The 26953-nt window shown below is 32.8% G+C and overlaps 3 protein-coding genes across 5 annotated transcripts; 1 reads left to right on the forward strand and 2 right to left on the reverse strand.

Annotated features, from left to right (window-relative positions):
* Nucleotides 1–8824: 8824 nt before the first annotated feature.
* On the reverse strand, nt 8825–11656 carry LOC107023925 (transcription factor bHLH3). Its single transcript, XM_015224772.2, has 3 exons — nt 11498–11656; nt 11311–11373; nt 8825–10808 (listed from the first exon to the last, which is right to left on the reverse strand). The coding sequence occupies exon 3, from the start codon at nt 10650–10652 to the stop codon at nt 9219–9221; it is 1434 nt and encodes a 477-aa protein (XP_015080258.1). The 5' UTR covers nt 10653–10808; nt 11311–11373; nt 11498–11656; the 3' UTR covers nt 8825–9218.
* A 409-nt stretch (nt 11657–12065) lies between these two features.
* LOC107021557 (iron-sulfur protein NUBPL) lies at nt 12066–16888 on the forward strand. Of its 2 annotated transcripts, none has more exons than XM_015222245.2 (8): nt 12066–12295; nt 12375–12507; nt 13399–13521; nt 13646–13743; nt 13896–14022; nt 14767–14852; nt 15725–15850; nt 16189–16322. In XM_015222245.2, exons 1-8 carry the CDS (start codon nt 12269–12271, stop codon nt 16189–16191), a joined length of 723 nt encoding a protein of 240 aa, XP_015077731.1. In that variant the 5' UTR covers nt 12066–12268; the 3' UTR covers nt 16192–16322. The 2 variants fall into 2 exon arrangements, with proteins under 2 accessions (XP_015077731.1, XP_015077730.1); XM_015222244.2 differs by having other exon boundaries at nt 12070–12295; nt 16192–16888.
* Nucleotides 16889–17613: 725 nt separating this feature from the next.
* Nucleotides 17614–25083, reverse strand: LOC107023428 (flowering locus K homology domain-like). 2 transcript variants are annotated; one of them, XM_015224120.2, is made up of 7 exons: nt 24906–25083; nt 23933–24424; nt 21295–21541; nt 20460–20608; nt 20097–20375; nt 19711–19905; nt 17614–18042 (listed from the first exon to the last, which is right to left on the reverse strand). In XM_015224120.2, exons 1-7 carry the CDS (start codon nt 24984–24986, stop codon nt 17869–17871), a joined length of 1617 nt encoding a protein of 538 aa, XP_015079606.1. In that variant the 5' UTR covers nt 24987–25083; the 3' UTR covers nt 17614–17868. The 2 variants fall into 2 exon arrangements, with proteins under 2 accessions (XP_015079606.1, XP_015079607.1); XM_015224121.2 differs by having other exon boundaries at nt 23933–24443; nt 24906–24981.
* Nucleotides 25084–26953: the final 1870 nt, after the last annotated feature.

Here is a 26953-nt window from a genome sequence, read left to right on the forward strand (position 1 = left end):
TTCGCTTAAAAATGTGTTCTTTGAGGAAAAAACCTTAACAACCAAAACAAACACAAATACTACATGTTGTGATTGGCATGGGAAGAAAAAATCGATTGATTGGTTAAAATATTTTTTAAAAAAAATTAGAAACAAAAAATGATTTTCATGGTAAATGAGGATTTTTTTATGAAAAAAAATAATTTAATCAGTTGGATATAGACTATAATCTAGGTTAATCCTTCAGAGTTTTATGTCTAAAATTTACAAAAATTGCAACATTAATAGACATGAACTCATAACATTAAAACTATGATGGCTACAATCATAATGAAAAACCTTGAAAGTCAAAAATATTGAACTAAAATTCTAAATCCACCTAAACGTTCAGCTCACCCCTACCCCTATATACCACCTCCACTTCTACCTGACTAGTGTTTGTGTTGATTTTATATTACACTTACCTCTTGAGTTTAATATTTTCCATACTTGATTATAGTAAAGTTTTAAGCAAAAAAATCTTTTTATTTAATTATAAATAAATAAATTCGTTAGTATGAAACACACCTTTTTTGAAAAATAAAATTCCTTGTCATGTTCTAATGGTCTGAAATATTTTTCTCCGTTATAAAGGGGTCATGACCGGTTCAATTCTAAAACTCTCAACAGTCAAACTTCCTTTCCATGACTCAAAAAGTATGCACAGCTCATCAAAATAGAAACATATATAAAAGTTACGTACCAATTTCATGCATATAAATATATGCATATTTTTGCAAAAACTCTATCCATTTTCTCTCATCTGCAATTTCTTTTTTCCTTCATAAGGGCTTTTGTCCATTATCATCGATCAACATGAAACCCCAAATTTGTGCTTTTTTTTTCTTAATAATCATTTTTGTGCCACATGGAGAAGGCACTAGGAATATTCTTTTTGAAAAAAGAGATGACAACAAATATATTTGGTTATCGTCTTTGTATAATCCTGTTCCTAATCCAACACCGGACCCCGGTACCGGAAGTAGAGGCACCGCCAGTAAAACAATGGTCATGGAGAAGAATTTTGTTGGTCGGAGTAGGGTTCATTCTCCTCCCACTCAGAATACTCCACCTACTACAGAGCATCAGTATTATTCACAAAAAATATAGGTTTGAGACGTGAATATTCAAATAGTCGATCTTTAACTTTAATTACTTAGTAGATGTTGTCGATAATAAAAGATCGTTCATTCTTTTCTTTTTATTTCCCCATTGTTTTATCCTGATCATGCTTCATAATAGAAGCAAAGTCAGATAGTTACCAAATTGTTTTAATTTATATATAGATTTTACTCATGTTATAGTATAAAGTACTGTTACTCCAATATTGTCCCGGCCAGTTTTGCATTGGTATAATGTTTTGTGATGCTAAATGTGTACTATCTTTTCATTTGACAAAACAACCATAAGGATATTAATCTGTCCATATGTTTTACTTTTACAATGTGGGGCCTATCTACGTGCTAAGTATTACTCCCTCGGTTTGAAAATATTTGTCATATTGCACTTATCAAAAGTCAATTTGATTGATTTTCAAAGGTAAATTTGATCATATTAATTCAATATTTTAAATAAAATAATTAGATATTCTAAAACTATATGAATAGTACTATAAATTACAATTTTTTTCATATTAATATGATGAAAAATAAATCTTAAAATGTTAGTTAAAATTTTTAAAATTTGATTCTAAAAATAAAAACCATGACAAACAATACCGGACGGAGGAATTACTTTAGATTACTTCAATCTACTCTTCAATCTATTCTTCCAAAGTAAAGGAGAAAAAAAAATTACCCTGTCAATTTATTTATAGTATATTTAACTTATAATTGTATATACAATATATAAGGCCAATTTACATTATTTTAGTACTAAGATTACTTCAATCTATTCTTCCAAAGTAAAGAAAAAGAAAACAATTAATCCATCTATTTATTAATAGCATATTTAATTAATAACTGTATACAATATAATATAAGGTCAATTTACATTATTTTAGTACTATTACATGCCAGGGACATTTATGGTATTTTCAATTTTTCAAGCTTGAAAAAGAATTGTACTTGGATTGGTTTTTCAATTGTACCTTTTTTTTCATGGACATTTTTATACATGTGGGCTATACATAGGAAACTTACACCAATATACCATATTAAAAATCATTTAGCATTTATGCAAATAATAATTGTTTTACTTAATCACTTTTAATACATTTAAAATATAATTTTATTACATATTATAAAAGATCAATTTACTATTCACATATAACGCAAGTTTTATTGATAGATAATATATTTATCACACATTTTAATATATTATAATACAATGTGTCAATTTCTTACCAAACAAACATAATATATTTTTTAAAAATAATTATAATACATATATATTACATACATAATTCACTTTTAATATATATTGAAGAATTAACATTATATTGCTATATATTGTTATAAATGGTAATAAATAAAAAAAATATCACTAAGATCGACAATTATTCATTAAAAGGTATCAATCCAAGTCATTTTTTCGTAACATATATTATTTGAAAATGACATAAAAAGTACTATAAATTAAGATAAATTAACAGCTTAAATATCTTTTTAAATAACACTTACATAAATTAAGATAAAAATTGCATATATTAGGTGCGAACACCTTATCTAGTATATATATATATATATATAGATTTAGTTAGTACCAATTTAATAAACCTTAAATCAACTACTTCTTATTGCGTTGGCTGTTATATGAGGTCAAAAAAGGAGGTTATGGAATATAAATTTGAAATAATATTTTCTTAAATCTTTGCGTATGTAATTGATTATAATTACAACCGGAGGATTTAAACCGTTTAATTAATGCTTTTCTGACATTTGCATGCAAACTCGACGGGAACAAGTGTTTCAATATCTCTGATTTTACAAACAAAAAGGTTGAGTATATAAAAATTTTTCATTTATAAGATTACATTAAATATATGTTTTTTTCTTTTTTTTGTGGATTAGGTTATTGTAAGTGTAAAAAGAAAGTTTATTTTTCAAAGTTGAAAACAGTAGTATCAAAAACAAAAAACAAAGTGTGATTAGACTTTTTCATGTTTGGTAGCAAAAAAGATGTTCGACAAAGTAGACTTTGTACATATATACTGTGAATTAATCCAACACATATGCAAATGCAAGCCTTTTCAGATGGGCCTAGTAGGCTATTAAGAAGATGGAGTATAAGGTTATAATTGGATAAACATATTAATTATTGTCATATATTTTTAAAATAACACTTATTTTAAAACTTGTTTTAAATTAAATACACACTTATTTTGAAACTGAAAATTAATTGTTTGTGATCTTTCGAACTCTTGTAAGTCATTTGAATCTTGATTCCACTAAGAACACATATGAGTATTGTTCAGTTTTGTTTTGTTTATTACGTTTACCAAAATATATGACCAATTCAGTTCAATTTCTTAATTTTTCATTCTTAAGCCCAGCAGTCAATGGTCAAAGCTCTCTCCTACGAAACTAAAATAATTCTTGAAGAAATCAAAGTCTTAAAACACGTTATATTATATCATCAGTATATATAAATACTTACATTAATAAAGCTTCTTAGTTATTATATTTATGTATGTATTAGAATCATATTTATAACCAAACTATAATTTATTTCATTCAAGCTTTTTTACAACAAAATCAAGAACGATGTTAACTCAAAGTAACAATTTTTATTCTCATAATGTTCGTACGATGATCATAGTATTACTAGTTGTTTTCACAGTTTGCATGAGTCAAACAAGTGAAGCCAAAAGAGTTTTAAAGGAAAAAAATGAATATCTTTTATTTTCAAATCTGCAGAAAACTCCGGTCCCTACTCCTACACCCAATCCAGGTATTGGTGCTCGTACGACTAGTTTCATGAGCCAAATTATCGAAAGGAACTTTGCAGGTCATAAAGAGACGGGAACTCCTCTTCCTCTTCCTTCTTTCAGTAATATTACATAACATATGGTCACAGATATTGCAATTGTCTACTCATTGAAAATATCATTAGATAAGCAACAATGTCGTAAATTCTAATAATTATTTTTATTTAATTTATTTCTATATCATTTTATTTATTTTAATTAACATGCGTATTATGTATAACGAGATGCTAATCTATATGGACTAAAATAATAAATATATGCTGATGAGTATTAATCAAATTGTCTATAACGCGATATATATAGTACTCTTTTAATGTTTCTCTTCTTATCTTTTTGCATGAGGCAATTACTTTATTATATAGTCATGACTTTTCTATTTATTATATAGATTGACTCGGACCTTACAATCTAATAGTAATATAACTACTTATTCGATATTTAATTGTCAATCCTACGTTGATTATGCTCCACTATATATATGCGTTCTCTATCGGTTTAATTTCAAAATGAATAAACATGTAAAAAGTAGTTACAAATTTAAGGCATAACTTAAGTCGAGGCTTGAAAATCGGATATTCGTCCACTTCAAGGTAATTAATCGGTCCTTAATAAGTTTAGACAGTTTATATAAAGGCGAGTGATTACTTTCATTTTATGAATTTGTTCTTCATTAATTTTTAAGTTGATCAGGCATAAGCAAATACAACTACACATAATTGTATTTGCTTATCGTTAGTACTAATATAGTATTATTGTTCAAAATAAATATATAAAAAGGACAACATGAGGATTATTATAACACCATTTTTCCTCCTTGTTCTTCTTCTTTCGAGGATTGAAACAAATGAAGCAGCAAACCTGCGGTCGGTTCGGTCTCCAGCACCCCATCCGAGAATCAGCCCCAGCCCACTTCCAGGACGGTCTCCAGCACCCCATTCGGGAATGAGCCCCAGCCCACATCCAGGAAGTGGAGTTACTGGAAAGAATGTTGTTGGTCCTACAAAAGTTTCTTCTGCTCCTTCTCCTCTTCCTTCAAAATCTAAACATAATAATGTTCCTTCTGTTTCCAAGAAGTCTACTACTCGTGCATAAATATCTACGATAAACGTCTGGACAACATGATATATAAATGAACTCATTTTTGTAACATTATTTAATTATATCATATACTTTTAGAGAATAATTAATGTGTAATATCTGCAAATGAATATGTTGGTATTTTGGATAACATGAAAAATGTTGCCTAATCGTCGCTTCTTTTTTATGATGTTTGAAATATATATTTACATGATGAAACATATTTCTTGCTGCATATTTTCAGATATTACGCAATAAATTATTAATCTTACAGATGATATATATTTTATATATTAAAATTGTTCAAAGTGTAATCAATGCACATTTAATTACAATAAAGTCCTCATTGACAAAAATTAATTTGTAAGGTTTCACTTTTTTATTTTATGTTTCTTAATTTCATTAGATATTTACATTAATTAAGAAAATAGAAAATATTGAATTTTTTTTATAGTTATTATTGATAATGAGTATAAGTTTATTAAAACAAATTTGACTCAGAAAAGATTAATTTGCAACAAAAATTTGAATAAAGAACGTTGTTGACCAAAAAAATGTGTTAGGCAATTATTCTTGATTGACCGCTATATTATAATTTGAATATATTTTTAAAAGATAGCTCATGATTTGTACAAACTTATACATATAAATAGTAATAAACAAGAATTATATATTCCCTAACGTATCATGAATTTACAATGTATTTGTTAAAATGAAATCAATAACTCAATAAAAAGTAATAAGAATGAGAATTTTAAATTTATAAATTGTGAATAATTATTTATATGTATTCAGATTTCAAAGATTTCTTAATACGGATAAAGAATTTTGACAAAATTTATTAGTATATTGTGATTTCTAAGTAATATATATGTGTGAAAAGTGGAAACAAAATGTGAAAGGTTTCAAGTGAATATGTGTTGTGCTTATCATAAGAAAAACCTGTGTAGTGTAGGGTGTGAATGTCTTGGTTTTGTTTTTTCTTCAAAAATGTTTTTTGTGAATGATTGTTGATAACGTTTGGTAATCGATACTATTCGCATATAAGTCTAAATATGTCTAATTAATTTTAAAATGCATAACATAAAACTCATTTTAACAGATGGTGCGCTCATAATATTAATTTTTTCATTTCTAGGAACACGAACGAGACTCTCAATTAAGAAGGTATAGATTTCTTTCAATCATCTCACCACAACTAATGTTAAACCTATCGATGTGTGTCTAATTGTTCTTTTATATTATTTTTCATTTCTTTTATTTTATTTTCTTAAATACGTACTAGATAATTTATATTAAGAAAGCAAATAGTCAGAGTCTAGTTTGAATTCTATTAAGTAAAAAAATATAAGTCGTTAGCTTATTTAGAAAAATTTAATAATCTATAACTTTTTTATTAAAAAAACAAAATCTTTTGAAAATGTGAATAAAACTTATTTCCTAGAACATGATACATTTTTTCCTTTCAATTTTCACGAATAAAACTTCCTAAAAATAATATTAGAATCAAAATGTCCAAATTAAACCTAAGAGAAATATCTAAATACCACAACGACGTTAAAATTAAGAACTACTTTTAAAACCTATGTGTTTATAATCTTAAAAGATGAAGATTACACTTTAAATTTTGTAATCTTAGAAATAACATTTGAAATATGGAAATTAAAAAGTTACGTGCATAAAATAATTTTCTCATATTTATTCACATATGACATGAGGAATTCAGTTTCTCAAATTTTATTTGTTCAAGAAGTCAAAATCTTTTAAAAGAAAAAAGGTTGAAGTCTTTTAACATATAAAAAAGTTCAAATCCTATTATAACAAAATCATATTAATTAACAAAAAACATATTAATTAAAAAAATATGATATAAATTTCCATTACTTAATCAGGACAAAAAAATATGATATAAACCGCTCAAAAGATTAAGCAAATTGACAAGCTAAACATTGACATTCATGCACAAATAATCAACGGAAGTATAGTAGTCTGACCACTCTCATAATAATCACCAAGTGAGAAATGTATATCTTTTTTACTTTGAAAAATCTTTCAATAACATGGTAGAGATTTTTAATTTATGTGTTTTAAATAAATTATTTTTATATATTAATCCCGCTTTAAAGATTCACTATAATAAATTTTTAAAAATTGTGAATATAATTGCTTCTATATTATATTATATTTAGCAGCAATGACATTATAAGGTTATTAATAACCAACAGTCATACAAAATGTCACCACCTAGGTTTTAGCGACTCTAAATATAATGATATTAACTCAACTGTCATTAAATGTTTTTGCAATAATACTAAAATGAAAATTTATTGTTATGAAATATCTCTTTTGTTATAGTAATTCCTTAATAAGCATGTATAAGGATCTATTGCAAGAACTCGCACTATAAATATATATCTTTTATAAAAATAATTTTCAATTATTTATTTGGCTCGTTTTTCTTGTTATTCGAATCTCAAAGTTAGCGCGTATTCCATATAAGTGGCTTTACTTATTATTCTCCTACCTATGTGTCACATGACCCATTCAATTTCTAAATTATTTATTCTTTGTACAAACCTAGAATTGTCAATATATAGTCAAAATATTTTTAAAGTAAATAAAAATTTCAAGTCCTAATAACATCTAAAAAGGTTCAAGTTCAACATCTAAAAAGGTTCAATTCAATTTCTATGCAATTCAAAAATGTCCATGGTCAAAGCCTTAAACAAAGATTTGATTGTTTGTAGAAGTCATAAAATGGTTGTTTAGTTTCATCTGTATAAATGCACATATATTTGTTCATACAATACATTAATCTATCTCATCACCCTTTTAATTGTGCAATAATAATATTAAATCAAGAGATCTCTAATTAATAGTAGTATCATGAAACCATCAATAGTCCTATTTCATGTTGTTCTTGTTCTTTCAAGGATTGAAACAAATGAAGCTACACGAATTCTTGATGATACTCATCTTCTATTGCCATCTTTGCAAACCCGTCCTCCAGTTAAGACTCCATCACCCAATCCAGGAACCGATACCAGTGTGAATTATATGGCAAGCACACTAACTGAAAGGAACTTTGTTGGTCGTAAACACGTTTTTGCCCCTCCTCTTCCTTCTACTAATGCATACCATATTCATGAACCTCTTTTATTACCATCCCTACAAACCCGTGCTCCAGTTACGACTCCATCACCCAATCCAGGAACAGGCAACAGTGTGAATATAAAGAAACTTTGTTGATCGTAAAGAAGTTGTTTCTGCACCTCCTCTCCCTTATACTACTAATGCAAACCCTCAAAATAACGTCCTCTTTAATGTCTCCATTGATACTAATCAGAATAGGGTTAGCATATTTGACAACAAAAACTCCTTATTTGTAATAGTATTACATTCATTCATTCATTCATTCACTTAATAAAAGAATAAATCAAGGCTTAAATTCTAATACTAACAGGGAGAATTTCTCACACAATAGGTGTAGATTCAAATTCAATTCTTACCATTGTTTTTTTTTTGGTTGTACATGCTACCATACACCATATTTTTATATAGTTTCTCGTCTCAAATGCCAATACTGCACATTATTATCGGTTGTCATCCTTCAAAATGCAATTGAATTCTTCTAAAATGTCATTGGATGTGTGTCGAATCCTCCAAAAGTAGTGCAGCTTTGGAGGATCCGACATGGTTGAGTGTGACTACAAAAAAATGGTCTAGAATGGACCGATTCCAAATTCATTCCCTCAATCATCAGTAAAGCAGCTAGAAGATATAATATAAACTCTCAAAACATAATGCTAAACATTGACGTTCATACGTAAATACTAGACGAAAGTATGATAGTCTGACCACTCACATAAGAATCACCAGTAAACAAGAACTAACTTGCATCAACTACAAACAACATACATAGCATGATTGACTTCATGTTGAGCAGCTGCAGGTTTTCATTCTAATTCTAAAAGCAGATACCATTCTCGGCCAAAACTTACATTTAGATTATATAGTCAACAAAATATAATGCAAACTTACCAGCTAGACATTGATGCTCATACACGAATAATCGAGCAAAGCATAACAATCTGATCACTGATACTGACCACCGGGTCTTTAAAGCAAAACGGCTAGCATTTAACTACAATCGACATACATTGTATGATTAGACCTTATTCTCTGAACATCTAAATCATTTAGACAGAGCAGCTGTCAGCTTTTCCTTCAAATCCTCAGCAGCAGGGCCAGGAGCTCGTATAGAGAACATGTGTACAAGTTCGCCGTTTTCTGTTAATGAGACATTGGATTCTTGTGCCACTACTTGATGTTCCTGAAATGTCTTCAAAACTCTAGAAACAGGGTGAGCATTCAAAGGGCAGCCTACTCTTACAACTGCATCATCTTGTCTTTGATGAAAATCAATCTCCGGGATAACCTGCTGCTTTTGCTTGTCGCCTACCATCTCCTTCTCAGCATCTAAAACCCTAATTCTTGCCTGGAGATCTGTGATATAAGCAATTGCATCTCCAAGCAGCGATGCTTTATCCATCTTTGAGATATTCGGAACAACTGCTCTTAAAGCATAAAACCTCTGGTTTAGCTTCTCACGCCTTTGCCTCTCTGCTTCAACATGATTCAATGCTTCTTCCCTCCCATTGGCAGGCTTTCTGCCCCTCTTTCTTGGTTTCCGTTCATCTAGTTCTTCCTTGTAAAGTTTCCCTTCACCTTCATCACTTCGATACCCGTTTGATGAGTTCCCATAAACCTGAGAACTACCTAACGCTGCTTGTACTTCGTAAGAATCTGAAGCAAAACTCAGCTCTTCTTCCACCTTCGGAGAAAAATTTATGCTGATGGGACCTGACTTAGCACCACCTAGACTGAGTTCCCGACCAAATATCTTTGTATTTGCTTTGGGCTGCGGAGGATTAGATACCACCACCGATGTTTTCACCATCTGAATCAAATTCTGATCTTCCGGAATAGACTTCACAGAACCAAGCTCCACAACCCCTGATTTCAGCGGAACAAACACTAGTGACTCAAATCGAGCCAACTTTGCTAGATAAGATCTTGATTGGAAATGCTCTAAGCAACCCTTTAAATCAGAACCCCATATTGATCTAGCAGAATTAAATGATTGAGAAGGACTAGAAGGTTTATCAAATGGGAAGATATAATACATTGATGTGAGATAAAACACCTCCACGTCCGAAACAGATTCCAACTTGGCAGCAATATTATCATCTTCTGACCCTCCAAAGCAAGTGTGAATCTTTTGAAGAACCATCTTTTTCTTGTTTCCGTCCATCATTTTCTGATGCGCGGAATCATTTGCACCTTCACCTTGCCCTATCTTTGTTTCTCTGCAATGTCCATCGCCCCATATTAAAGCTGATTTTCCAGATTTCGACTTTGCAACTTGCCAATAGATTGCATATGTCCAATCAGACCCCTCAACAATCTTGCAGAGCGCCTGCTGCACTCCCAAATCCCCCCTTGATGAAGTAAATTCTGTCAGCATGTGATTTGAAGCTGACCAAGAGAAAAATTCTACTGCTTCGCTGCCTAATACCCCCTCCATATTAACCTTATCCTCTCCCTTCAGAAAAAATTTCTCTGCCATGTCAAGCCACTCAAAGATTTCCAATTCGAAAGAACTTGAACACCACTCTTTTCTTGGACCACTACTTGGAGAAAATTTATCCTTAAGAAATCAATTCCTGCTTCAAGTCCAATGCTGGAATACTATGACATAGCACTCCCAGAATCATGAAACACCCTAGAAAAAACCATTCTCAAAAAGATCAAATTTTTACCCCAACAAATTCAAGAATTTGACTATCAATTGAACCACAGGATAAGACCCACAAAGAGAAAAACAGACAACTCTTGAACAGAAGGCCCCCTTTTATCAATAAAGAGTAAAACACTCAAAAAAATAGGGACTTTAGTAGTCCAATAGCAAGATTCATCTCTAAAGTTCAAAGCTTTATTTCACCAATTACAAGTCTTGACCAAAAAAAGCTACATCCAGAGCTGATTTATACAGTTTTTATACCCTTCCAGCTCACACAAAAACCCTAGAAAAGAACCCTTCTCAAAAAGATCAAATTTTTAACACTAAACACACCATAACTTCAAGAATTTTGAACACCAGTTGACCCACCAAAGAGAAAAAATATATAATTCTTGAACAAAAGGGCAATTTTATTATCACAAAGAAAAACAGAAAATCCCAGAAAAATTGTGACTTTGGTAATCAAAGAGCAAGATTGACTCACCTCTAAAGCTCTAACCTTCAATACATCACTTCAGCAATTACAAGTCTGAAAAAAATAAAACTCCTGCATCCAAAAGGCAAATTCATGTAACTTTTTTTGTACCCTTGAAGATGAAAAAGAAGAAATAGGGAAATATAAACAAAAACAAGTAGAAGTAATCAATTTGGACATGAAAGTAAAGAGTTACCTGGAAGATGAAATGAAGATGGAATAGGTGCATGTATCATGTATATGTATAAAAGATTGCTCGTTTTTCATGTGGACTTCATCAGACACTTGTCTTCAAAGTTTAGAATTTTAGATCTGAATCCACACACACAAGTAGCAGTACATAATACGTGAATTTTTTATATATATGGGTGGAGTACGTGCTCCTTTTTTTTCTTTATAGGAGACAAAATAATACTTTAATTTTATTCTAATTTTTTTGTATGATTTAACAAAAATGATAGAAATATATTTTAGGTTATTATTTTGAATTTTTGACTAAGATGAAACTTATGATATCCATTAGGGTAATGTTTTGATCGTAGATTATATAATAGATTTTAAAATATGGATCTTTTAAGTACTTTTTAATAAATAACTAGAAAAGTTTTATATTCATTCACAAAATTTTACAATTTATTAAATAAATAAAAGAAGACATTTTCAAATTTCTCTTAGGGGTAAAAATGAAATTAGGAAAAAAGAAACAATATAGTAATATTTAGCATTAAGGACCAAAATAATCACACTTGTATCAAGGGCTATATTTATCAAACCTTTATATATGAAGGATCAAAATAGCCTAGCTCTCATACATTAAGTACCATTTTGATCATTTTCTTTTGTCGAACCAAATCAGCTTACACTGTTAGCGAAGTTTCAGTCAAATTTTCTCCTTTGTGCTGCAAAATCTTGGGTTTGACGTTGTTCCAATTTTCTATCCTAGGTTGTCCTCGAACAAGTTTTCATTATGAAGCGTTTCTTGAAAAAATTCACCGTAAGTGATTTATGAATTTGTGTAAAGTTCTCATTTTTAACCCCAGAAATTGATGGTTTCGTTCGACTCTCTCTTGCAGATTGGAGGGGCTAGGGAGTTTTCTATGCAAAATTCAAGAAATCCAAAAACCCAAAGCCTCAAAATTGAAGGGATTAAAGATATTATAGCAGTTGCTTCTGGGAAAGGTGGTGTTGGCAAGTCCACTACTGCTGGTACTATTTCACTTCACTCTGTTCTGTTTACTAAAATGTACTTTTGACGCGGAAGATAAAATTAAGTCTAAAAGCTCATTACAGTTGTCAACAAACAGTAGGTATGAACCCATAATTTTAAAAATGCAATAGGTTCAATGTTCTACGAGGTAGGTGTAAGGTCTGTGTATTCTCTATCATTTCCAGATCCCACCTGTGCGATTACATTGGGTATGTTGTTCATTGTTAAATTATTTGCAGGTAACTTAAATCCAAGATCCGCCATTGGTATAGTTGATTGATTGATAAAATAGTTGAATCATGTCTTTTCTTATTTTGAGAAGGAATCATGTCTTTTTGTTGTGGCTGTTGTTAGTATACCTAGTATTGTGGTGCCAAAACTTTAGGAGTGGCTGATTGAACTCGAGAAGATGATGATTCAGTTGAGGATATCAGAAACTTTGAAATACTGAAGTGAATTGAGAGAGAATGGAAGAAGGAAAAAGAAGTAATGAGCTAAAATTGACTTGTTCATACACGTCTTAGCAGACACATTTGACTGTATTTATACAAAGCATCAAAGCGAGCAGTGGATAACCACCAGAAGAAGTTACCAACTAACTATCAGAAGCACGTACTATCTCTAACAAACTGAGCTAGTGGAAAACAAAAACTAGATATTTGTTTATTATAATGCAATGAACTTGATGCTTGAGATATTTAAGGTGGATTGTTGATCATTCTTTTCTTTCCTACAGTTTCTGATACTGAATTTAACTATGCGTGAAGATTTTGAGCATTAAATAAAGCTTCATATATATGATGCACCAATAGTATGTTTAGCATTGCATAATGATTTTAATTTGATTCCCAGTAATTGTTTCCTGATCAATGATCGTATTTTGTTTGCAGTTAATTTGGCTGTTTCACTTGCCAAAAGGTGTCAACTTAAAGTTGGGTTGCTGGATGCGGATATTTATGGGCCTTCAATTCCTTTGATGATGCACCTCAAGGGAAAGCCAGAACTGAGCAACGGTGATGCTTTAACTACCTTCATTTTTGTATCTGCTGATTCTATACTCTGAAATAGTAATGTTATTGGTGCTGTGATTATTGTTATTCTTTCTAGTTTTGCTTGCTTATCATGTTATTTGGGCAGATAGGAAGATGATTCCAATTGAAAGTTATGGAGTTAAATGTATATCGATTGGATCTCTTGTAGACGAAAGGGAAGCAATTGTGTGGAGAGGGCCTATGGTATGGTTTTGCCTACAAACGATGACTTATATTATAGAATTTAGCACATTTATGGTTATAAGTTCAGCTAAAGATTTTACTGCTTATGAGACGCATTGAGGAGGTAGAATTCAATTGTCTAAATCCAATTAGAATCAAATGTACACTTGCAGGTAATGAAAGCCCTTGAACAGTTGACAAGGGGAGTGGATTGGGGGATCCTAGATGTTCTTGTGATAGATATGCCTCCCGGTACTGGTGATACTCAGATATCAATTTCCCAAAGGCTACAATTATCAGGTATCTCAAGAACTTTTGGAAGTACTTCTAAAAGAATTTGACCAAGGAACTATGCCACAAGGATGAAGCTATTGCATCCTGTTTAATTTGAAGTCAAAAAGCACAACAAACTTTCTTTTAATCTGCACCCATGAATAGAAAATTGAATATGTCCATCATTTCAGCCCGTAAGTAAATATATATATTGTTAAATGACTGATGGTGTAATCAGAACAACAACCCTCCACTTTCACAACCATTAGGTTTCAAATGTTGAGTATGGCAATTGAGGATTTTCGACGCTCGGTGGCCCTTTGATTGGATTGACTGAAATTTAGGCTCATATAATGCATATATTTGTTCATTGAGATTGAGTTTTAGCATTTTATACAACAAAAGGCCAAATGATGATTTACTTCTGTTTTAGTTTCTTGTTTGAGTAAAATCCAGCTGCAAATCATCTTTTCTATCTTTTTTGTTATTCTGTTTGAAAGTTCAGGTTCTGTTAGCATCAATATTCATCTGATTGAGAGGATTAAATAAAACACGGGCTGTAATTAAACATATTCAACAGTCTGTGCTTATGTACCCGTGCTCTTCTAATGAACATTCGCTTAACGTTTCAATTCATTATAGCATAACAGTATTGTGCTATCAGATTAATTATGTTCTCACCCCTGGACTGTTAAGGAATATTTATGTTGAGTTCTCTTTTGTGCTACTTTTCTGTGCATTATTATTTTAATTACTTGACTATGCTGGCAGGAGGGTTGATTGTTTCGACTCCTCAAGATGTTGCTTTACTGGATGCTCGCAGAGGGGTTAAAATGTTCTCCAAGGTTAATGTTCCGGTATGATCCTTACTGAGCTTGCTGTGTACGAGCTTATAACAACAACGAGAGAGTAGGATTAAAATATGGGGCGGAGAAGCATGATTTGTGACTTGCGTTGGGTTAGTTGTGAAGTATAAATATGAACTCTCCTGGATAAAACTTTAAAAAGTATGTGCCTTATTTGATTTATCACTCATAAATAGTGACTTAATGATTGAAATAGCCATCAAACCCCATTACTGGGCCTATGTACTTTTAGTGCTTTACACTCCTCTTCATCTTGTTGATGTGGAATCTAATAGAGAGCTACGAAATGTTACCTAGATATCAGATGAATGTTCGATATTTTAAGAAGTCAGTTTTCATGTTTTTTCATGTTCCATGGGTAATCCACACACACACACACACACTAGAATCTGGATTCCAGGATATGACATTGATAACTAGATGCTAGAATTCAAATTCCGCTGGAATTGGGCAATTTCATCTGTTTGGAACTCCACCTCTTCCATGAAAAAAGGGAACACTTAAGTGAAAATATGTTGCATGGAAAGACTGATATTATGTACCTAAACACAAGACTAAGAACAAAAGGGTAAGGACTCTTATAAAATCGAGCACAGTCATAACAATGTTCACACTGTTACGTCTTTGAACTGGAACAGTTTGAATACTGACATACTGTTACTCTGAAACGAATTTCAGGCTAACAGTATTAATTGAAGTTGGATTCAGAAAATGCTGTTTCCTTAATTCTTGTTACTGCTACCAACCTAATGTATAAATAGAGAAGGCTTAGAATAGATATACATTGAGATATCATGCAGACGCATGCTATAGCTTAATGCTTCTACGATATAGTTATAATTAAACAGTTGTTCTTAACACAGATACTGGGAATTTTGGAGAATATGAGCTACTTTAAATGCCCAAAATGCAATGAATCGTCCTTTATCTTTGGTCAAGGAGGAGCTCGGAAAACAGCTGAGGAGATGGGTCTGAAATTTCTTGGTGAGGTATGTCACTGATTCTCTTCTCTCTTTTGAATACAAACACTCATGAGCCCCCCGCACACACACAAAGTCACAACCCCAGTTCTTTTCCATATCTCTATTCGATTGGATGCCTAGAAAAGCTTACTGCAGGCACTTCTAGGAAATCTATAATGAAAGGATCCTTAAAATGGTCCCATCACATTCTCATGATGCTTCTTTGTTTCCCTTTTTTGTGGCCATTTCTTTTCTGCTGTCACAGTCTTTAACTATTTTGTTTAAGATACAATTAGATTGCTGATACCTTTTCTCAACTTCAATTTTCATCATAAATGTTGTGTTAATTGATGTGTGTCCCCTAGTAGATACCACTTGAAGTGGAGATCAGAAGCGGTTCCGACGAAGGTGTTCCCATTGTTATGTCAAACCCTGATTCTGTAATCTCTCAAGTATATGGCAATGTGGCTGAAAAAGTTGTCATGAGGCTTGAAGAGGTAGATAAGGAGCAACACTTCAGGCCAGATATATCTCTTTAAATGCGTTGATCAAGCTCTCCACCAACTTGAGTGTAATAGTAACTACTAGAATCCAACCCTTCTAACAAAATCAGAGAAAAATCTAGTTGGCTCTGAATATAGAGTTAAAGGAAGTCCATTATCAGGAGAAGTTGTGACGCCGATGTGCTTGCTGGGAGGGAGCAATCTTGTTGACTTACTGAGTTATCACTCAACAATTAACACTAACTGAAAGTTGCAGGAATGATGATGTATCTTTTAGCTAATTGAACCCATCTTTTCAACATGAAAAGATAATATTTACATATGATGAACATAGCGTGGATTGACAAGGTTTAGTCATTCTCATCTTTCTAGGAAAAAAAAGAGAAATCAAAGATTTTTCATGTATTGGATTCCTTATCTTTTATTCTTCCAAATTTGAATGCTGCTTGTATTTGTTAGTTGGATTGGATAGTTCAATTTTGTGTTGGTTTTAGTATGGGAAACTTGACTCCTTTTTTGTCAAATGATAAGAGTACAACAGTATGGGATCACAATTTTCTTATATTTCTTCCCCTTGTACTGAAAATGTTATGTACATACAACTATATCAAATTGTCGTTCAGACATTTTTGCTTCTTTTTTTTTTTTGTGGTGTGCTAAGCAGCCCACATGGTTAGTGTTGTTTATCGGCTGACACAGAGGTTTAGAACAGTGAAATACATTCTTAAAGAATTGAAGGAGGTTGGATGTGTAATAGAGCCACAAACTTTGCTGTTTTTACTGACAATTTACTGGTTTGGTGGATTGAATAGTATGGTTTTCGAGACGGTTGAGGAAATGTTCAACTATGGTTATACTCCAAATACTTTTTCTAGGAACCTTGCCATGGATGTATTGTTCAAGATTGGGCATGTTGAAGTGGCTCTTAAGAGTTATGAAGGGAACTCATGTTCCAAATTTATTGACTTATAGCATTGCCATAGCCCAAATGTAACTTGTGTAAATGCAATGACTTCGTCAATCTTCAAAACATGGTTAAGATTATGTTAGAGGAAAAGCTAGAGTAGTGAAGAAAAATAATGTAAATACATGATGTTTGTTACTTCTGGTTTGGAAGTGTTAGATGTTAACATTTTACATCATTCAAGAAAATTAACCCCTAAGCAATTGCCAAGAAAGGAGATTTTCAAGTAGGATTAAAATTACTTCAAACCTCACTGTAGAATTACGAACCATCAAACAAGATTAGCAAAAGAAATTGGACATAAGGAGGATATGACGTCAAGCTTATCAAAGAGGACATACAATATCACTCTCTTGCAGAAAAATAGCATTAGTTTTTCAATTTGATTTCACTAGTTATATTGGTAAAAATAAAAGATGTGATAGAGACAGTTGAGAATGCAGAAGACAAGAAACTAAACAGGCAAATCAGATTCACTTCTCAACTACTAGAAATCATGATACAGCTTAACTAAAGAGCTAAAATTTCCCAACAGCTGAAGACTCGTAGTTCTAGTGCTAGTTTGAACTGGATATCCTTTAATAACCGTAGCTACCTCCATAAACAGAACCATAATCTGCAGATGGCGCATGACCAGCGTGACCAGTGGATGAAGAGTACACAGGACCCTGAGAAGGGTAGGGATTATAACCTTGGGAAGGTGGTCCAGCTGCAGTGTTCTGCATTGAGCTGGTAGCATCAGCGATTGAATTCTGCAACATAAGAAATAAGGGTAGTCAGAATTAACATGCATCTACTAGACATCTCAGTAGTAAGACAGACGGAATTTCAATAATAATTAGATTTTTGTCACTTTAATCGTTTTCATAATTAGATAGTGCATTGCAAACAAGATCACCCTTTCCTAAGACAACCACAAACAGAATATTTTCAGAGACAGATTCCTACTAATAACTGCTGAATCTCATCAATCCAGAGACCCTTATATCGAAAGTAATATGTTCAATATTTTACTGCTACTCTGCAGACACATTGAACGTGTCTTGTGAATTGGCTGAGCATTTGGGCAAGAACTACTCTCTTTTCAGGGAATACTTTCATTTTTTAGTCAGAAACATGAATTAACTGGCTTTCATAAAAAAGTAAGGGGAAAGTTGCTGGTGATCGTTAACATCTTGTTTCATTTGTTTGAAAGTGGCAGCATGAAATTGTTTAATACTAGAGAAGTGGACATAGTGAAGGCCACTGCACCAACAAGACCACTCTAGTTACATTATGCTTCCATGAAGGAAAACAGAATTCGTGGGGCAAAAGCAAGCATCCTCTTATATGCCCCAGTGCTTTGGTATAGTGGTAAGAGAACGTGTGATGTGTGGGTTACGCACATGTCACATACTTGAATCCTGTTGTGGACAAAAACCTTGTTAAGTAAACAAGGGTAAAGGAGAAGACTCATTACCCACCAACTTTTGAACAATGGGCCACTGAGTTTTAGCACCCTTTTAGTCTACCAACAGTTTTAATCAGGAAGTTCATTAAATCAGTAGCTATTAATTATATTTTTCTGTTCTCTGTAATAGGTCCTCTGTAACAGTGTTTTTCCTGTAGCAGTTGTTTTCTTTGTAGTAGTTATTAGCAGGTTATTCCTCCACTTTCTCATTTCAGTAGTAGTAGGAAGTCATTTCCTTGTTATTAGGTGGTGGATAATCACCAATGTTGTATTTAAGTTATTTAAACTCATTGGAAAGCTAAGCAGAAAATTAATCAAGTTTTGGAGTACTTCAAACTCAAGATATTGCAGGTTCTCTCTTAACGAACCAGCACCATGGGTAGAAAAAAGAAAACTTCGGATTTTATCTTGCAGCGTCCCATAACTGAAACCATAGCAGGGGACCATAACACTGAGCCACAGAGATTTCTTAGTTAAGCAACCCAAAAAACCACTATTGGGGGAAGGGGGGAAAGTGCCAGCAAAAGCGAACTTACAATAAAAAATGCAAATCCCACCACAGAAGGGCATCAAAATGGTAAATCAAGTACACCTAATGGTTTTTGCACTAATCAACCACATCAAACATGTCAGCTTTCTAATGCAGAAAAGTAACTTTCTACCTTACAGAGGAATACAAACATAGTAATAGGAATGTTTGCAATTCTTCAAACTGCAAAACTTCAGTGTATGGATGTTAATCAATAAGTTTCTTCATAAGAATACAGTGAGTTATATCTATATCATGTAGCCGGAAACAGTAATACTACTAGATTCAATGAAAGAGAGCAAGCAGAAATGCAATAACCAATTTGTTAGTCACTACCACACATGCAGACACAATCACGAGAACATTGACTAATTTAAATGTCAATTGAAGCTCAATAATAAAAATGATCAGAAACTTTTACATTTCTGTACGAGATAATACCTGAACTAATTGTTGTGCTGTTTGGACTTGTGATGCAGACCCATTTATCTCAACAGTCATCTCACCAGGAACACCCCTCGTTTCCTGTACTGCAATAGTTGCACCACTTGCCCGACGAATATAACTAATATTTGAACCAGAAGCCCCAATAACAGCATCAGCATATGACAAGGGGATTTGTATGTTCTGTGTGACCTTTATAGAGAAAAAGTTAAATTAAAAAAACAAGGAGCAAAAGTAGGATTTTTTTTTTTGTGGGAGGACAGTAAATGAATAAAAAGAAAACAAATCTTTGTAATCAGCAAAACACACTACTAAAGGGCGCAAGATTATAATGACATGCCAATATATCTGAGCTGAACAGGTTAAAGAAGGAGAAAGTGCACCTTTGAAACTATTGATTGTTGTGGTTGTGCATTTCCATGAGCTCCCATTGAAGCATCTCTGCCATAAACAGGGGGACCCTGATGAGGCTGCTTATCTTGATGCATGTCCACTCGGGGAAAATAATTGTCAAATTGACGCGGTGGCGGCATATACTGATGGTTGGCTCCGTATCCAGGGCCCCCAGCACTCATGGGAAAGCTAGATGGCGGTGGACCCCAAGGTTGGTTAGGTCCAGGCGGGGGCATATTCTGGTGTGCATGAGCATTTGGCATTTGCATCTGAGCAAAAGAAAATATGAAATGTGTTCTTTAGATAATTGTCACATAAGATTGTAAATTCTTTAAAATCAATAGTATGCTTACTAATTTCTCAAATAATCCAATTACACTGCGATCTACTAAAAATTTCCTTAGATGACCTGCAATCATTTCAACTGCTTTATGCACGCCTGCTGGCTCTCCTTGTATCTCAACAATACTATCATCAGGCAGGGCAAAAACAGGGAGATGCTCTGTAGAAAAAATGGCAATCAAACTCCAAATAACAATTCCAGGAGGACAAAAAGGATAGCAGCAGATCAAAATAAAGACAACAAAAACTTAAGAACAAAAAACTCTTGATACCATTTTGAAGTCACAACACAGCAGTATATTCAGCTTCTGAGCCTTTTTTTTAAAGTCCAAACTGGTTCTTCCGTTGATTGTTATATGTTTCAAAGGGGAAAAACATAATTCAAAGAGGAAACTAAACCAACTGATGCAGAACCTAGTGATTAGTTACACCTGCTTCCAGAGTGCTTACATTCCTTGAAAGAAAATATAACATAAGTAGAGGGAAATATTACTAACATTGTCTCTCCTTATTGAAAGGGTAAACATGCAGAAGAATTTTGATCTGTACAACTTCCTATTTTATTTGAGATAGTTGGAATGGAGGGGGTATACTACTACAGAGAGTTACGATATGCTGGTTCCAAGAAACAAATTTTTAGATATTTTGAATTAGTGATGGAATTATATGCTTAATGACCATACATGCAATTGAAAAAGAGCAGTGAAAGCCAGTAAAAGCCCCATGTATCGTAAAATTCAAGTTAATATCATTACAATTAACATGGTTGTTTAGAACAGCAAGCATCAGAACCAGCAAATTCTCAAGAAAACAACACAAGAAAAGACATTGAAATTAAGGTATCACCTCCTCCAAGTACTCGAATAGTGCAATGAGATTCATCTTGAATAGACTTAACAGTTGCACCTTGCTTTCCGATCAGGATTGCAGCCTGTGTAGCAGCAACAAGTAGTCTAGTCAAAGCTGGTTTCCCAGCACCACCAGGAGCATTGGAGTCATGGTCCACATCAATAATCCGCTTATGGACCTTTAAAAGCCCATCCATAGCAGGCGGAATGGAGAGGTTAGGCTCTTCTCTCGCAGATATCATCACCTTCGATGAAAAAGAATAAACAATTCAAGGTCAGCACAAAAGAGAGTTATAGATAAACACCATAACTTCCAACAACTCACATCGCATCAAACATAAAAGCCAGTGCCTAGAATGTTTTCGCTTAGATTAGAATCATAGTAAATAAAACAGAATGCAGAATCAGTGCATATACTCTGTCAAGTGCCAATGGGTATGCACATAAGTAGATTCGACGTGTGAAACACAAAGTACAAAGACAGACAAGTGAATTAGCACACACTCACAGATATAAGCAAGCATGAGTATTGATTAAAATGGAACAGCAGTTACAAATAATCTATCATTCCTTGACAAAGAATGTAGTGACAATGTCTACACTAAAAATAAGTAGAATATGAGAAATAAAAGCAACTCTAAATTTCTTTTTTTGTGTATATGTATTTATTTAAGAACTCTTAGTAAAAGTTGGAAGTATTACTTTCTCACTTTTTACTAGCAAATCCTGAAACATTTGATCTGGAACAAAATTTTTACACCAAAATTCTCTTGGAATTTTCTATAAATAGCAGTCTATGCACCTAGCTAATTATTTCTTTTTTCTTTAGTGAGGACAGGGCGGAGAAGGAAAACATAATCCATTACATTGTCTAAACAATTTGCGCTAGTAAATAGCTCTTGATTTGCTTAGTGGTATATAAACTTCTATTTCATATTTTAGAAAGTTTTGTCTATCAATATCTCTTCACTAGATTTTATGTTTTTATGAGCAACTATCCACACTTATAACAATGAAGAAATGTGAACTCATTAGGATACACTTTTAAGCCTTTCAAGTATTATGTGCAAGACTACTCTTTAAAAGATGTCAAAAGATTTAACTGTCATATTTTATTCGGCAGAGAACAGAGAAGCAAATGCAGTCTGTTTTCAAGACCATTTAATCTTTGCAGTAGCTCAGTGGACATAATCAGTTAGAAGATAACACTAATAGTAGATTTCAGGCATTGTTAATTTATATTATTTTTTGTTCTAGTTTGTTGTTAATGACCCAGTCACCCAACATGTAGACACTAGTTTAAAAGTACCGAACTGTTTCATTGTGGAATTTATGTAATAAAGATTGCCTGCTATACAAACTTTCCTCTTTTATGGAACTTATTAAGGAGCTTTTTACGGAGCTTAACACCTTCTAGCAAGATACCAACCGACCAAGTTTTGAAGTTACCAGACACGGTGCAATCTTCTGAATATTGATGTCCAGATAAGGTAATTTTGACAGATTGTCAGAAGGACTTCCAGCACTTGTAATGCTCAATGTTGATGGCGGCAGTCTGGATCTTTGGTTCTTCTAGAGTAAGCCACTTTTATATGGACAAACCTGCACACACTAATGCTGGTTATGATGATAAAGAAACTCCCCCGATTGTTTTGGTTGTTTGATGGACTGATTTTTACCCACATTCAAGAAGTTAGTTATACTTAGATTCATTAGTTTATCGTTTACCGATGTATTTATTTTATTTTAGAAGTTAGCTATACTTACAGATTCATTAGTTATTCGTTTATCAATGTATTTATTTTATATTAGAATTAGAATGAATGTTTATCAACTTATTTCTAATAGCTATATTTCAATTTTCACAGCAATACTTATTGCTAACCTTAAAGTGAATATTTCATTAAGTTCGAACACTATTAGAAGATTTTTTATTTGACATATAAGTTGTCCAAAATAACATCTAAAAATATTGAATTACATAAGATGTACCAATGGAATTAGCTAAATATAGCATGCTTTGAGCAGGTTTGCTAGAACCAAAAAAACAAGAAAAAAAGACACTACTCTCAATAAGAGAGAGTTGCTTCAACTTTGGACATCTTTATGAACATTTGACCATCAACTTGCGCATCAAGCCAAGACCAATTTAAGTGGAGGCATTTAGCAACTCCAAACAATAAAATAATCATCATTCTGCTGCAAGATTTAAGGGATTAAAACTGGATTTAGGATGCACTTAAATACTTTTCTATGTCTGAATGGATAGAATATATGGAAGTATCCAAGAAGATTTAACAAGGGAAGCACAACGACAAATTGAGAACTTTAGTTTTCTGATCATCAGCTTTTTTAATATAAAATAATAGTGGTACTCGGACATCTTTCCCGCACTTCGTCTAATCCACCGGTCCCTGCTATCTTTATCCACCATGGCTTATATAAATAAGAAGAAATCACCTAGCCTTTATTGACTGGTAAACCACACCTTTGGGTGTTGATTCATCTCCATCAGTTGAAATATTAAAGGCAATTTTCACATAATCATAAGTGCATAACATGATACGAAGACAATAACACTCCACATAACATGTAATCATAAAGGCTTCAAATAACAAGATATAGCAGGAACTCACAGCTCTTTCTTTAGTACCATGAGGACCATCAAGGACCTTAATGCGAGCTTTTGTCTCTTCACATGTCTTTTTAATATACTCTCCTTTGCGACCAATAATACCACCAACCTTCTGAGAAGGAACTAACATCCTGAAAACATTTTCTCCGGGCCAACCAGGCCATCTTTTTTCCTCACCACCACCTGAACCGTTTTCAGCAACTTGCATCTCTGGTTCCGATTTTATCACATGTTCCTGAAGGGACTCAACTTGTGCCTCCTCTTGTTCCAGTTTTACTGGATGTTCCTGAAGAAATGCAACTTGTACCTCCTCTGGTTCCAATTTTACCTCTTCTGGAAGCAAGTTCTCATGTGCATTGTCCATTTCTTGAATGTTTTCCAGGGTATGGGCATTGTCCACTTCCCCCGTATGTCCATCTGCTGCGCTGTGCACATTGTCTGCGTTGTAGACATTACCAAGGTCATGTTCCTGGTAGCTTTCTTCTGCCATTTGCTGGAAGAAAAAAAATCAGCTGTGACAACATAACCAAAGAATGTAAAATAAATCAAACCACTGTTAAACATTCAAATTTCCCTATACGTCCAAAAGCTAACACGATATAGCAGTTTGTCTTTGTGTTCCAAAAGATCATAACTGCAGAACTAGAAGCTTCTCAAAAAGGAAAAGTTGGCCCAACAATTGAAAAAGTCCCCATTAGGTTGCTGGGTAAACTACTATATAAACATATTTAATTTTAAAAAAAAAAGTAAAAACTGTGAAATTTAACCAGAGTTCCGACATCGACTGTATATACATAAAAAAAAATATTTCCAGATATAAACAGTGTAATTTTACACCATTTGGGATTTCAATGGACGTCTTTGCCCTACCCCTGAATTTACCCATACAAATTTTAAACACCATACAAATTGACGAAACAATTAAGGGAAAAATATCAATGGATATGAAAACCTAATCATCAAAGTAAACTTACATGAATTGAAGAGATATCGAAAGAGGTTGTGGAAGCAAGGCGGGACATAAGAGTAACAATTCTAGGTTTTATTGAGGCCATCTTTGGATAATTTCCCCCTAGTACCTATTACTTGTTCTATTCATATTTTAGCCAACAAAGACATGAAAACTATACAATTACAATCTTCTATTTTCAAAAACTATCACTTACACCTTCATTTATGTATGTGATGTCAAAATTAGTTCCCAATTCTTCACTTTTTAGTAGGGGTGGGCATAAACACCGAAAAACCGAAACACCGAACCGAACCGAATTTTTTTAGAATTTCGGTTTCGGTATTTCGGTTTTCGGTTCGGTATTCGGTTTAATTTTTTGTATTTTTCGGTATTTCGGTTCGGTTTTCGGTACATATTACTTTGGAATTCGGTATTTCGGTTTAAACCGAAATTTTATGCTATAATTTAATAATTTATAAATTATATTATATTAATTAATAATTATTAATATTAAATATTTTTTTAAAAAAAAAGTAAAAACCCTAATACCCTATTTCTCTTTCTACCAGATTTTTTCAATTCACTCCTCATCTTCTTGACTTCTTCCTCTTCATTTCTCTCTTCCTCTTCTACTCCAAGTCTCCAACCACTCTTGTCTTCCCTGAAGCACCGCCAGGCGCCAGCCACAACAAGGGAAGCAGCAGCCAGCCGCAGCCAGCAGCACAGCAGCAACCAGCCGCCGCCCGCCAGCAGCACAGCAGCAACCAGCCGCCGCCCGCCAGCAGCACAGCAGCAGCCAGCCGCAGACAGCAGCAGCCAGCCGCCAGCCGCGACAACACTCAGCAGCAGCCAGCTAAACAGGCCCATTAAAAAACCGAATTAAAAAACCGAACCGAATTAATAAAAACCGAACCGAATTAACAAAAACCGAACCGAACCGAAATATTTCGGTTCGGTATTCGGTACGCAATTTATAAAAACCGAAAACCGAAAAAACCGAAAAAAAAAAAACCGAACCGAACCGAAAAACCGAATGCCCACCCCTACTTTTTAGAACATAAAATCTATGTGTCAAAATAATTACACAAAAAAACTGAATAAGTTATTTTTTATTCAAATAGATAAGTAGTTTTCTATTTAATTGGAGTTTTTGTATGTAATAATTAATCATTTAAAGAATAATTCTTTTAGATATCATTCAAAATATTTATTCAATTCACTTCTATTTGAAATAATTTTTATTTTTATTTTTGCTTCCACTCCCGTAGGATCACTTTTATTCAATTCGACAATGAATGCGTAGCTCAGTGAAAAATAAATTTATCTTCATATAAAATACTTCTTGTCCTAATAAGATTTATCTTACTCATATTAGATCATATGTATATTATAGTTTTGTTCCACGCAACACAATATTACTTTTACTTGTGACAATTAAATTTTAAAATATTAAAATTTAATATATTACAAATTCTAAAACTTAAAAATATGATATATGTATCTTCAGAAATCTCTTGACAAGATCTATAAAAATTCTAATATTTTTTTGTAAAAAATAAATAGTCACAAAAATGATACAAAAATATTAAAATACAAAGTTGATGTTAAAATTATATATTAAAAAAATATTTAATTTGTGTTTTATCGAAAAAATAATCGAAAAAGAGTTTGTTTTGTTTTAAAAGATATTTTCGACATTTTAGGAGTCGCCACTTAATTTTCTAGGAAAAATTAAGAAAAAACTTGTTTTCAAATAATTTAAACAGGAAAATCGTTTGAAAACTTTAAAGAGGGGGTTCGGGGATTCTCATTAACGACTTAGGAAGGTTTTGAAGGCACCTAAGTCGTTCCGCTTAGTGCGGCTTTCCGACAACTAACCATTTGACTACTTTCTTAAGATTTGCGAATTTGAAGTTAAACTTCCTAAAGTTTTATCTGGACAAACTTGCGAATTTGAAATATTATCATTTTAAGATTCAATTTTAAGTTTGATAAAATAAAAAGGCGTTTGACGGGGTTTGGAGTTTCTCTAACCCTAAACTAACGGCATTCAAAACAAAAACGTAAACA

The sequence above is a fragment of the Solanum pennellii genome, chromosome 6, assembly GCF_001406875.1.
Source record: "Solanum pennellii chromosome 6, SPENNV200".
NCBI classification, from domain to species: domain Eukaryota; kingdom Viridiplantae; phylum Streptophyta; class Magnoliopsida; order Solanales; family Solanaceae; genus Solanum; species Solanum pennellii.

What these genes read in the sequence shown, in the direction of transcription:
- LOC107023925 (XM_015224772.2), bottom strand. Translation starts at nt 10,652, where the DNA reads ATGGCAGAGAAATTTTTTCTGAAGGGAGAGGATAAGGTTAATATGGAG.
- LOC107023428 (XM_015224120.2), bottom strand. Translation starts at nt 24,986, where the DNA reads ATGGCCTCAATAAAACCTAGAATTGTTACTCTTATGTCCCGCCTTGCT. An exon ending in TCGATATCTCTTCAATTCAT is followed by an intron (nt 24,425 to 24,905) that starts GTAAGTTTACTT and finishes TTTTTCTTCCAG; the next exon opens with CAAATGGCAGAAGAAAGCTA. An exon ending in ATGGTACTAAAGAAAGAGCT is followed by an intron (nt 21,542 to 23,932) that starts GTGAGTTCCTGC and finishes TTTTCATCGAAG; the next exon opens with GTGATGATATCTGCGAGAGA.
- LOC107021557 (XM_015222244.2), top strand. Translation starts at nt 12,269, where the DNA reads ATGAAGCGTTTCTTGAAAAAATTCACC. An exon ending in GTTTCTTGAAAAAATTCACC is followed by an intron (nt 12,296 to 12,374) that starts GTAAGTGATTTA and finishes TCTCTCTTGCAG; the next exon opens with ATTGGAGGGGCTAGGGAGTT. An exon ending in TTGTGTGGAGAGGGCCTATG is followed by an intron (nt 13,744 to 13,895) that starts GTATGGTTTTGC and finishes GTACACTTGCAG; the next exon opens with GTAATGAAAGCCCTTGAACA.